Here is a 13,338-nt window from a genome sequence, read left to right on the forward strand (position 1 = left end):
AACAAGGTAGTTCTGTAACTGGACAAGTACCTAGATTGGGTGCTGAAGTTAGGCAGTATAAATATGCACCACATACTCCTTCCATAGGTCCTCCAAATGTTCTGACAGTCAGCACTGTTAATTATTCTATGCTGTCCCATGTACCTAGGGTTACACGTGATTTCTAAACTCTAGCAGTTCCCTCTTTGAAGGCCATTGTTCATATTCATGTTTATAAAACTTCTGACATGCCGTGATTGATGATTATCTCTCTGCTTATATTTGCTTCACAGTTATCTGGCTGGCTGGTAGAAACGCATACGCCTTGTATCTTAAACTTAGATTTTGAATGAACAATCAGGGAAGGGATCTTCTACTACACACACACTGGGAACTTACCCTTTAAGTGCAACAATACCAGTGTGTAAATAATAATATAATTTAAGCAAATTTTATATATTTTCTGCCCTCATATCCTTGAACAGCTTCTCTTGCCATGTTTTACAATTTTACCACGTCAGATGTAGAAGTCATTCAGCAAAGTATGCTATTATCTCCTCAAGTTACTTATTAGTATATCTGATCTTTACCAAGCTTGGCATTTTTAAGTAAAACATATAGATTCTGGGGTTTTTTTTTTAGAGTCTTTCTAGTATTAAGAGGGTAAGTCAGGATAGCTGTCACTGTTCTTAATAAATACTTAAGTAGCAGTATTGGGCACTCCTGCAATATCCAGAACCCAATATCAAGGTATTGATGTGATCACAGGTACTCTTTCATTGAGCTGTCAGGAGCAGTTTCGGAGCTGTAATAGCTGAGTACTTGTTAAAGATGCCATTCTCCATTAACTAAATGTGGACCATAGGATGGAAGGTATACAGAAGACTAGTTACGAAAATGCATTACATCTGACAGTTTTCTCAAAAAAAAATCCAGTAACGACTTCCTTCACTTTTATCTTCTTAATTAGAAAAGAGGAAAATAAGCCTGATGTGAGCATGAGGCTGGTGGTCATTCTTACCTAATTCTGAAGGGATGTTATCACAGTGCACAATTATGTTGTCAACACTTACATGCAATGATATTCCCATATCTGTTTTTCATTCTGTTCTCATCTTTCTTAGCTGAATCCCATGGTGCAGACTGTCCTTCAAAGAAACTCTAAAAAAATGAAAGAAAGTGACATTAAGAAAAGCACACGGTAGCTGTTAGCTTATGGATAAACCAAGGAGAAAGGCAAACAGTACTTCTGGGTATTGTTGTTGAAGTGTCATTTAACTGATTCTTTTCTTGGGCAAAAATATGAGTCTCTATGCGTAGCTCCAGATGGTGGTAGACACAGTAGTGTTGGGTTAATGGCTGGACTAGATGACCTTAAAGGTCTTTTCCAACCCCAATGTTTCAGTGAGTCTACGTTACCTAAAATTTGACATGAGATTAGTAAGAACAATTATTTGTACGTGAAGTGCTATTAAATCTTTACAAAGTTGCATGCTGGCAACATTAGGAGTCCTTCACTTGTGCTACCCAAATTCTCTGCATAGTTCTCATACACACACATGAAGCTGAAGGAGTATCACCACCAGTGTTGGAGTTGGTCCAGTATTTGAGTGCAGAAATAAACACTGACAGATTTTATTTTTGACATCTCTACAAGTTTTGGTTACTTCTTGGCACATGATCTCATGTATTTAAACATTTATAGGCATTTAATAAAATTTGGATTCAACTAGCGTGTATGTATATTTAATTTTTAGATACTTTATGATATCATCAAATTAATACTTTCTGAGAGGATAAAAGTAATGTGATTTTGTGAAAGATATAATCTAATATTCACTCAATCTCTGTGCTGTAGTAATAAATTTAATGTAAATAAGAAAGTTGAAGGTGCTAAATATATATTTTTACACTAATAAAATACATGAGCTGCCAAAAGAGCAGCAAGCAAGTTGCTATGTCCTTTCTGTCCTGTGCATTCTGTGGCATAAAAAACATTTGCACAATTTCTTAATTTACTCATTGTATCTGTAAATCATATCTTGTAGATGCATTTTCTAATTTTATATTGAAATATTAATTTTGTGTTAAAAATAGTTGCCAAACAAGCCACTGGAATTCTGTCAGGACAATGGCCAGTCTTAACACATTTTGATATTTTTACTAGAATGATTGGTCGATTAAATCTTCTGATTTAAGAGGGGCATTAAGGTACATGAATTACTTTTCTGGTAACAGAAGCCAAAATGGCTTAAGTCCCAAACTAAATAGGGAAAACTTCAGATTTTTCAGACCTGAACACATTCTGAGTGGTCTAAAATAGATAATGTGCATTAAATGGACTACCACTAGCATCCTTTGCCCTCATACTTGAAATGCCTTGTTGTTCAAATCCCAATAATTTCCATCAGTAAAGAGCATAAAAATCAAAATAAATCTTTGATCTCTTGCTAAAGTCTATGGAACACGGGAGTATTCAGTGTCTAAAATGAATTTTGTTTTAGTAAATTCACTAGATTTCTGTTTTCCAACTTATGATATGAAAACCTGAGAATATATGGATTATTTCAAAAAAGTTTGTAAATATTAACTTCAAAAAAACAGAAGCCTTGTCAAAAGGCTTCCATTTGCTTGTCCTTCATCTCTCCACATTTGCTTAGAAAATTTTTAAAGGTTTGTAAATTGAAATTATTGAAATAGACTGATATAAATAAGTTTCTCCTTATTCATGGCATATCATCATTGGGTACAGTTCTTAGAAACGCAAATTACTGCCAGGATAGAGAAGTGGAAACCTATAAATCCAAAGCCAAAATGAACTGCACAGGGAATTGGTCTCTCTGTCTTCACTTCTTGTAAAGTTCACACCTATGCTCAGAACACACTGGATCATGAACAAATAAACATAGTTAAAGGCAAAATAGAGATGGTCAGCAGCAAAGCTCCAAAGGCAAAACAATACAAATCATTCATTCAACCTAAAACCTGATCCTATATATCTTCCTCAGGATTTTGCATTTCAGGATTACACTACAGAGAACTGTGGTTTTTCTTACAATCCTTCTGCTTGATCCTAGCTCACAGAATTGATCCACAAGACATTACCCAGAAGGTGGTTTGGAGCTTAATTCACTCAGAATTACATATGCTGTTACAGAGAAACAGTCATGCTGATAACAGATTCTAAGACTATACCTTGAAATATGGAGGATACAAATATACTTCTAGGGACTTCTCACTTCTTCCTGTCTCACTAATGAACTTTTATAAAATTGGTTTAAACCAGTCGATCAAAGTAAATCTCTGGAGACTACAGGGAAAGATTTGCATGGTATTGAATGCAGGGAACATATACAATAGGCTAAAGTATGGTTTCAGTTTCTCCCACTTGTTTGGAACTTCTAAAAACAATGATAAGCTTAATGAGCCTTACAGATAAAATATCTCCTAATAATATATCTGCAACATAGATACTTCTGTTCTTTAGAATACATTTCTATCAAGCTCACACAATGACAAAAACCAGGAGATAGATTTACATTTCTAGCTACTGCATATTGACTTCATTATCTTTATCAAAAATGTACCATAGAAAAAGATGTCCAGATACATATTTGCCTTTGGTTTTTTTATTCATAAATTAGTGAATGAAATAAGACCTATCACATAGAGATAAAGGAGGTAATTTATGTAGATCCATTTTTCAATACAAGTAATTTTGGGTTACGTACAAGTATTTCAGTGAGAAGTGTGCAGAAAAGATAATTTGAAGCAAGAGTGCAAAAGCATAAAAAGAAACGGTTATTGAAAAGACAGCTGGAGTGTAACTTCTTAAATTCCCCATTTGCTGCCATTGCACAAATCACAACAGAACCATAGTCCACGATGAATTATAAGGAGAAATCCCAATTGTGTCACAAGTAAAGAACAGAGTAGGTACCTCATGACGGATGATATGTTAGATCTTCCTTTACTTATGTGAAATACATGTTTAATTAAAGAATTTTTTAATGACTTTCCTGACATTACTTTTCAGGGATACTACTGCACAGCAGGCCAGACATTATCTTAGTGGTTACTCGTTCTAATACATCCTTAAAAGTTTCCTAAAAATGTGGACTACTAGGAAGAAATATGCCCCTAAAGAAGCATCGCTTCATCAAATGCCTGGCAAAGGCAAGGGAGAACTGAAAATGAGTGTAGGACATTTCTCAAATAATTTAAAGTAAGTATTTATTTAACTCAAGTCACACAAAACCATGGCTACACAGCCTTCATGACCTACTTGAAAAATGAAACACCAGCTGTTGTTACAGCAGACACTTCAGTAAGTAACATCAACTGTCATTATGTTATTAGAAAATATTTCAATGATCACGATAAAACAGTTTCTGAAAAAAACCCCAGAATTATACAGAACTGCTGCATATGCAACATGAGAACTGGTCAGTGATGCAGCTGCAGGATCATCTTAGGATGAATGTGAAGCTTTTGCTTGCTTTAACTCAATGCTACAGTGGTTTCTATTAAAAATTAAATATTTGCCAAGGGCTAATTCACTGTGACCCTCAGACTAGCAAATAACCGCAATAGCTCAAATGAGAGGGGGAGGTAATCATCGCAAATACAGATTTTTAAAATTATTCTCTTTCCTCATTTAAAAATTCATAAGACCAGAAAATATTGGAAAGGACCTAAATAAAAGTACATTTTGAAGAGGCTGGAACAAGGAGAATAGAGCGAGATCCTCACGATACAATTTGCAGCTCTGTTGATGGTCATTTTTGGCAACATGTAGGAGAAACAACATATCTTTTAAGGCACTTTAAGATCTACAAATGTACAATGTTGAGTGAAAATACTATTTTTATTATTAAACCCAAAGCCATACTTTTCAAACAATACTTCACAGCTGACAGGTGACAGCAGTGCCATCTCCTATGATGTCATTTACAAAATGCAAGCTTCTACAAGCAATGAAATGAGAAGTTAAAGACATCATAAATCTTGCTCTGCCTACTTAATAAGCAGGAATATTTTTCATAGGTACAAAGAGACACATATTTCACTGTGTAACAATCTTAAATTTCATCTGTGGATTTGCTTTTAAATGTATGACTGATACTCCCGACTGACCCTAAATTTCTTCACTGACAACCTCCCTTTTTTCATTGTTATTTCTATGTAATTCCTTTAAGACGTACTCGAGCAAAATGAGCAACTTTACCTATTCAGTTATAAGTGCTTCTGGATTTGTTTTTAAGCTAAATGCAGAGAGTTAGGCACATGGTCTACTTTAGGCCAGACCAGACAATGAATAGTCGTCCTATGAAAGTCCTTGTCTTAACTTAATTAGATATAGAAGACACATTTCTACCATAGGTTCTTTGAGTTGCAGTTAAGCTAGGTGTCTGGACCAGGCAAAACCACTACACTACTTAACAACACTAACTATTTTTTTTTCCAAACAGAAAATTGAAACAATCACATTCACTTTGTTATAGCTGAGTATTAAGGAATTAAGAAGGATTTAAGAAGCGTCATTGATAGTTACATCAAAGAAATCTGCAGAGAGGTCCAAGCTATGAAACAATATTTTTAATCTCATAGTCACTTTGAGGAGAGATTTTATCATTGCAAATGTGTCACCTGCAAGTAACAGATCACCCTGAGTGTTTGTGAGCAGTGGTAAATGATTTCACTGACAGCAACTCCACTGTATGCAAGCAGCTCTTCATACTTCAATCATTGCTTTGGTCAATGAAGGCATTTGTGGATGACAGCACGCCACCAGAGAATATATTCACCATCAGCTTTTTCTTCTCTGTCAGCTTCAATCACTGAGAATTCTGTCCAGTTTTTAAATAATGGAATTTTAAAAAACATTTCACTATGCTTGCCCTTGAAAACTGTCTGCTGCAAGAGCCCCTGTGAAAATCTATCTAATCAATGTAAACTGCCTTCAGCGGTTATAAAGCACTTACCAGTGTGTTACTGTAACCTAGGTCTGAACATGGAAGAAAAAAGCCAATAAAGTCTGTTGCAAGTAGAATATATTAATGTTATCATCACAACTTCTTTGTTCTGTTTGGAATTTTCTGGAAAAATTAATCTGATTGTCAACATAAGGTTTCCTGACTGTCAGATAAAAGGTGCAGGTCACTTTTAAAGCAGATACCCAGTTATAGTCCAATATACAACTACTCTCTAAAATTGTTCCTTGAACCGATATGAAAAAAAACCGTTCATAAAGGCTTGCATAGCCAGAGGCAAGAAACCAAAGCTTTTCCTTCTTGGGTGCATTTAGGTTGGTCTACATTGCACTCAAGAAGAGTAGGAAAGCAAAAGTCCTTCTAGTCTTTTGAGACCAGTATAGTCATTGCCTACATTAAATGTTGAAATGGAAGGGCAACGATTACCTCATTAAGGTACCTAATTGCAGCATGACTCACCATTCAGATTTAAAAACAAAATAGTAAAAAGAACTAAAATCATGTGATAAGACAAAATATAGTACTGGTTCTATCATTGTATTGGTGTGGATCAGTTACAAGAACAGAGAAGTTAAGTGAAAGTGATTTGTCAGTTACTGTAAAAGTTGTGAAGGTGTTGGCACACCTGGGCTGCTCAGGGAAAGGATCCAGAAGATGAGAGAGAAGGCCTCCTGAGAGACACTGTAGAACACATGGCATGTCTGGAACAACCACATAGACCCACTCGACTCCCCTCCCGCAGAACAGGGAATTCGTGTAGTTTGTAAAATTGCATATACCTGTGATTGCCAATATTTTGGTAGCTGAGTACATTTGGTCTCCAAACTGTCTTTTGGTCTTAAATCATGGAAATACTGCAAAAGAAAGTGTTATGGAACACTTCTGTAATAACTAAGTAAGAATAATTCCATATATATTTTATAAAAGAACCTTTTTATGAGATCTGTTTATATATTGATATCTAACACTGCCACACCTGAAGTTCACTTGTACAACTCAAGAGCAGGAATAGAAATCTTTATAGGTTTGGTAGAACTCCCTAAAAATTTGATAACCTAGTTTTACAGGCTTTTGGAGCCATTTCCCTTTTACCTACTTAAGTTTTAAAAACTCCATTACTTTCATTCCTTTACAATTCTTTAAGACTTCCATATAAGGAAAGATTTTAGAAATATGGTGAAATGTGAATTAGTAAGAGGACTGCAATAGAACATACAATTAAAATTCTAATTTAGAAACTTATTCCCTGGCATACTAGATAGCAATAACTTAACCTCATTAATCTTCCCGATTTATCTCCAGCAGAAAAATATAGTATGTTGATGGGATTTTATGATCTTTTTTTTTTAATAGAAAGGATCCTCTGGGTAGAATATGCACACTTGCATTGTAACAAATGTGCAGGATATATTATTTTTAATTTGTGCTTAAAAAAAAAAGCTGGTCTCAAGTAGTGCTTATTTCCTCTCATGAAAAATAGATTCCCTGTTTTTGGAGGATTTAATGAATAGTTTTCATGTACAGTGTTAGGGATTTTCATATTTTGCTGTTCCTCCTCCCCTTTCTTTAACACAATATGCAATTAAAAGTACTGTTCACAACTATCGCAGTTTGTACATTTTCAAAAAGACAGAGAACCTGAGCAATACTCATGACTGTAATGTCTGTAAACATAAAGTGAATGAATAGAGGCTACACTGAATACTAACTACTTCTGTGTTTTGATAAGAAATCTTTTCCGGCAAAATACAGAAGGACATTGATCGTCACATAAGCACTATCCATCTCTTCTGAACAAAATTATCAGCTTGATTATTCAGTAACTCCTTGCTTCCTCCCTATGTTGTTCCAAAGGAGACACTTACATGTGTTAATTGCACACTACATGAGTAAAAGATGGTGCAGAGTTAGGTATTTCTTAATAGGTATTCCTGTTTACCAAGAAACAAGTGTTACTCAAAAGGAGCAGGACTCAAGGTTATATATAGTTCACTGAACTTGTGGATAAGGTTTCTAAGTTTACTTTTTTGTACTGTCTTTGGAAGGGTCACATTTAAATATCTCAATTAACTTCTACAGAAGGAAAATACTCAGATTGATCACCATGACATAGTTTGATTAAGGCCAAAAAAGAGAGGTATCTTAAGATATTAAGTGAAAGTTGAGACATCAACTCTGAGCTACTGCAGGTATCCAAGGTACCATTAGAACCATCTATGACAATTCAAGAAAGTTAACAATACTGTTATTATAGCTATTACTATTTATTGTTAAATATTATAATGATAATGTGCCTCTTTCATCGCCATCTTTGAAAACTCCCCTCACTTTCCTGTATTAGAGGATAAGGTAGCCAAAATAGCTATTGGCTGACAAATTATCAATGTAATCACTTCTTTTTCCAATGTCTCAGTGTTCTGCTTTTTCATAGCAGTTGTCTTACAATGGGATGTAAAGTATAGACAAAAAAAGTGTAGTCACAATGACAGATCCTTAGAACTCCCAGAGTGTGCAAGCTGCAATATTGCAGCTTGTTAATGGTGCACCATTGTTAATGGTGCCACAGACTTTGATTTTTTGCATCACAGATCTGCACTATTTGCAAAGACTCCTTCCTGTTGAATAAGCTTTGCAGAAGAAAGAAAATGACATCCTATTTTACCTCGCAGTGGTTTCCTCTAGCTCCTCTTTCCTCCTTGGCTGCAACTCTGCAAATTTCCTTTCCATCTGTTTAGCGTTACTTACATTTACATTAGGACATCTGTATGCCTGTGCATTGCTACTCTATTAGAATGTGGAGTCTCTTCTTGCTTTTTGTTTCCAATTTTTAATCAAGAAATCTTTTTGAGTGCCTTTCTGCCAAGCAAAACATTCCTTCCACAATATTGCTTAGAACTCAGAAGTACATCACTCCTAGATTTTCTCTGTTGAACTCAGAATGTTAGCAGTGCAGATGGGTTTTGCAAAATATTAGGTACTTTGAGCTTTGAGAATATTATTTGAGATCTTTCTGTGCACTTTAAATATTAATTCAAAAAACTAATAGATGATTTAAATATTTCTTCTGATCCTAGTCCATTTTTCCTAGCACTGTGATATTTAATTTACTTTAAAAATAGTAAAACTTTGCCCCAGGGATCAGCTTCAAAGAGCCAATGAAATGTTTCTAAGCAGAGCATAAAGATACAATGTACTATGAAAAAAGTAGCCACGAACTACATATTTTTTTTCCAATAGTGAAGAGTTTGCAATTCATTTAAAATCTAACAAAAAAGGGGGAAAAAAAAAAGAAAAATAGAAAAAAAATTACAATGAGAGAGAAGAATATTTTTTTTTGGTCGACAGAAGAAAAACAATAGTGCACATTTAACTGAAGCAGTAAGCTTTGTGTTGTAGTATTATAAACCTCTGTTCGCTCATGTTTTATGTACTGATTGATGAGAGCTACTCCACTCATTGCCTATATGGGCTACATAATGCACAAAAACAAGGCTTAAGGACTCCAGGAAACTCTTTCTGGATTAAGTGTACAATATCTACTTTCCATAGCAAAATACTTATTTTCCGTGACTTGATTGACACTGTAGGTTGGGACACTACTCTTTAAGCAGTTGTATTATTTAAGAAGTACTATTTATTAAATACCTGTGCACATCTGTCATCTGCTTGCTGAAGATACTTCTAACGAAAGGTGATCACCATTGCACTTGTGGAGACGTAAGCTGATAAGAAAGGTGACTTCTGAAACATTTCTAGCTAATTGAGTAATACTTTTGCCTGATTTTATCTGAATGAATCACTGTAATTGAGACAGTGTACTGAGCTCAGAATTCACAAGAACTGTCTGACTCTAAATTATTATCTGACCCGTGCATAGAAAACCTGATAACATCTTCAAATCCCTTGTAAAGACAAGCTGTTTCTGGTTTAGAGCCACACAATTTGGAAAAACCTTGAACACAATAAAATTACCTGAAGCAACAGAAAACAGCACGTGGAGAATTGAAATAAAAGTAAACAAATGTTGAATTTGAAAAGTGAACAAAACCTCTCCTATCGTTATCTAAGTTGTAATGTACATGCAGCTGATCTAACCTTTCAGAGGTGATAAAGCACCCTTCAGATACTGCTCACTAAGAGCCTCAAGGGTTTTCATGAGTGCATCTAGGCTGCTCTAGTTAATATAGTTCAGAGAGAAGATAAGAAAGAAATAAACCTCACATAATAAGATTTTAATTCTGCTATAGGGCAACACTGACATCACATTAAACTACAAGATAAAAGCCTGAGTACACTGGTGTGTGCAGAGGGAACACAGATGTTTTGCACACTGTCGTTTTTCCCAGTGGATAAGATAGTAGTTTTCAAGGAAAGTAGACGCAGTAGGGTGGTCTAAAATAGATAGTGGTCTTCTTGTAGTCCCCTTTCAAAAAAAAGATTGCACTTCATTTTGCTGGTTCATTACATTTTTGATCTTCACAGGAAACTCTGGTACCTTGATGTCTGCTTTGCTTATTTGCAAACACAGTATTTGCTAGCACATAGAGCCAATTATTCATTCTCCTAGGCTTCACTATGCTAGGCTAGCCCAGCATTTTCCTTGTTCTAAAGAAAAAGATCTACCTAAAGCTATGTGTCTGTGCCCCACTCTTCCTGGCTGGCATCCAGTCCCTGTGCCTATCATTTGCTACACTGTTCTGCTTGGAGGAGAGAAGTAATGGGTCACAGTAGAGTCACTGAGTGCTTCCACAGTGATGGGAGCTCCTGCTACTTAACTATTCAAGATTCCTGGCTCTTTTTTTTTAAAGTTCTGTTTCATTTTCCTAGACATTATCCTGTAGGTTCTCACTCTATAATTGCTTCCTGTCAGTGATATTCTCTTTGGACAACTACACATTTTAGTGGAAAAGAGTGGTGTGGCAAAAACTTGGAAAAAAGATGGTGGTGGTCCTAGACAATTTCACATCTCTCTGAGAAACTATTGGAAGAATAATACAGACTATTTAAGATCATATATAATCAGAATAAAAATAATAGCAGTAGTAAAGGAATTGACAATGAAGACAAGTGTTGTTGTCAATTGTTAACCTAATAATTTTTAGCATGCTCACTGTATACTGTATCATTAAACTAGCATCAGATATGTGGTACTAGTATTTTCTCAACAGAAAAGTTGAATCATACCATACACAAGTGACAGTTTCACTATAGCATGTACACACAGGAGCTTAACAATGGATATTTGTATTTCCGTGTAATCAGCTAGTATACTCCCGATGTCTGGGAAACTTTCAAAGAGCTTTGAGAAGTTTTCTAAATTTGTATTGACCTTGAGCTATACAAGGGAGGTCCCTGAATGTCCCAGTGTAAATGTCTCCTCTTCCTCCTTATCACTCACATGGCATAAATTCAGAGAATATACTCTGTAAGTAAAACAAGTATTGGACTAAGTAACAGAAAAAAAATAATCTCCATCAATAATGATGGAGATGGCAATTTGAGTGCCAGCATTTAATTATTGGGCAGACATGCAGAAAGGATGTCTTTCCTACTGTGTTAGTATTTCACATTTGTCATATACAAGTAGCAGTACAGTTTAGGAAAATAATGAACCAAATGAAATTTCACAGAAAACAGACTCCATCAAAAAAGGGAAGAAATGTGCCATTGTTTGACAAGATGGTTTGTTTTCTATAGGACAATATGGCAAGGCCATGAATCATAGAATCACAGAATGGTAGGGGTTGGAAGGGACTTTTAGAGATCATCGAGTCCAATCCCCCTGCAAAAGCAGGTTCACTTAGATCAGGTCGCATAGGAACATGTCCAGGCAGGTCTTGAAGATCTCCAAGGAAGGAGACTCCACAGCCTCCCTGGGCAGCCTGTGCCAGGGCTCCATCGCTCTCATGGTGAAATGGTTTTCTCTTATGTTTAAATGGAACTTTTTGTGTTCCAGCTTCATCCCATTACCCCTTGTCCTGTTGCTAGATAGAATAGAAAAAGAAATGTCCCAACCTCCTGACACCCACCATTTAGATATCTATAAATACTAATGAAGGTGAGTTATTTATAGAGTGAGATAACTGAAAAGGTAGAAAGTCTATGTAACACAAATAGATTATCACATAAAAAACTTAACAAACAAATAAAGGGTTAGTCACAGAGAAAAAATAATGTAACACATGTTTACATTCCCAGCTTCAAGAAAAGAAAAGGAGTAATCATAGTTCTGCACTTAGATCACACCCATGAAATTATCCTGTGGATTTTTTCCTGATGTGCAGGACCCTTGTAAATATGCCATTTAGTCACTTTTTTGTTCAGATTCTGATCTTGCCAAGTATCAAAACAATTCTCCAGTAATGAAGACTGAGGTTTAACGACTTGATGTATAGTTTTGTTTTTTGCAATTTGCTTCTTCATTTTCTCTTTTACATAAAATGAATAAAATAAAGCAATTTATCAGCTCTCCATGGACATTTGAAGATTTATATACATTGCAGCTCTACATTTTTATTCTACATTTCCTTTCATTATAACACTGCACTCAAGTTAGATTAATCGAGGCAAGTCAACATTAGAAAAGCTCTGCTGAATAGCAGCAGATGCCTTTATTCTCTTCATCCTTCCATAAAATAAAACTTTAAAAAAATTCAATCTCTATACAAATATTTCCCTTCCAAGACAATACAAAGATTCCAGGCATCTGTCTCTCATTTAGCCAATTACCAGTTGTTCAAAATAATCCAGTAAAGTCCATATTTATCACATTTCTTATTAAAAGCCATGCCAAATTCCAGCAAGGGAACCAGATAAAATGATGAATAAGATAAATGGACAAGAGTAACTTGGCACTGAAGTGTTCCATATGTGACATTTGGTGGAAGTTCCAACTTTGAGACAAACATCCATTTAAACAACAGGGGAAGACTTACTGCTATGAGATTCAGAGATGTCAGGTCAGCAGGGACTAGACTTCCAGCTGGAGTACTAGGGAAGACATATACTGGGGAGCACATAGCTGGCATGTTAGGGAAGCCAATACTGGGTTGAATCCTGTTTAACATCTTAATTAATGACTTGGGTGATGGGGTAGAGTGTACCCTCACCAATCACAGAATCCTTTTGGTTGGAAAAGACCCTCGTGATCATCAAATCCGGCCATAAACCTAACACCATCATGTCCACCACTAAACCCCACCCCTAAGTGCCTCATCTACATGTCTTCTAAATACTTTCAGGGATGGTGACACAACCACTTCCCTGGGCAGCCTGTTCCAATGCTTAACAACCTTTTGCTGCCAATTTTTTTTCCCAAATATCCAATCTAAACTTCCCCTGGCACAATTTAAGCCCATTTCCTCTT

At 35.6% G+C, this 13,338-nt stretch overlaps 1 protein-coding gene across 7 annotated transcripts in view; it reads right to left on the reverse strand.

Annotated features, from left to right (window-relative positions):
- PTPRM (protein tyrosine phosphatase receptor type M) overlaps positions 1–13,338 on the reverse strand; it is a 485,902-nt gene that overhangs the window by 62,040 nt on the left and 410,524 nt on the right. For all 7 annotated transcript variants that reach the window (XM_061994840.1, XM_061994837.1, XM_061994836.1 and 4 more), the window contains one exon: positions 1,053–1,140. In XM_061994840.1, coding sequence (XP_061850824.1) covers positions 1,053–1,140 — 88 coding nt within the window. The remainder of the gene's footprint in view (positions 1–1,052; positions 1,141–13,338) is intronic.

This window comes from Colius striatus, chromosome 4 (genome assembly GCF_028858725.1).
Source record: "Colius striatus isolate bColStr4 chromosome 4, bColStr4.1.hap1, whole genome shotgun sequence".
Taxonomy (NCBI): Eukaryota; Metazoa; Chordata; class Aves; order Coliiformes; family Coliidae; genus Colius; species Colius striatus.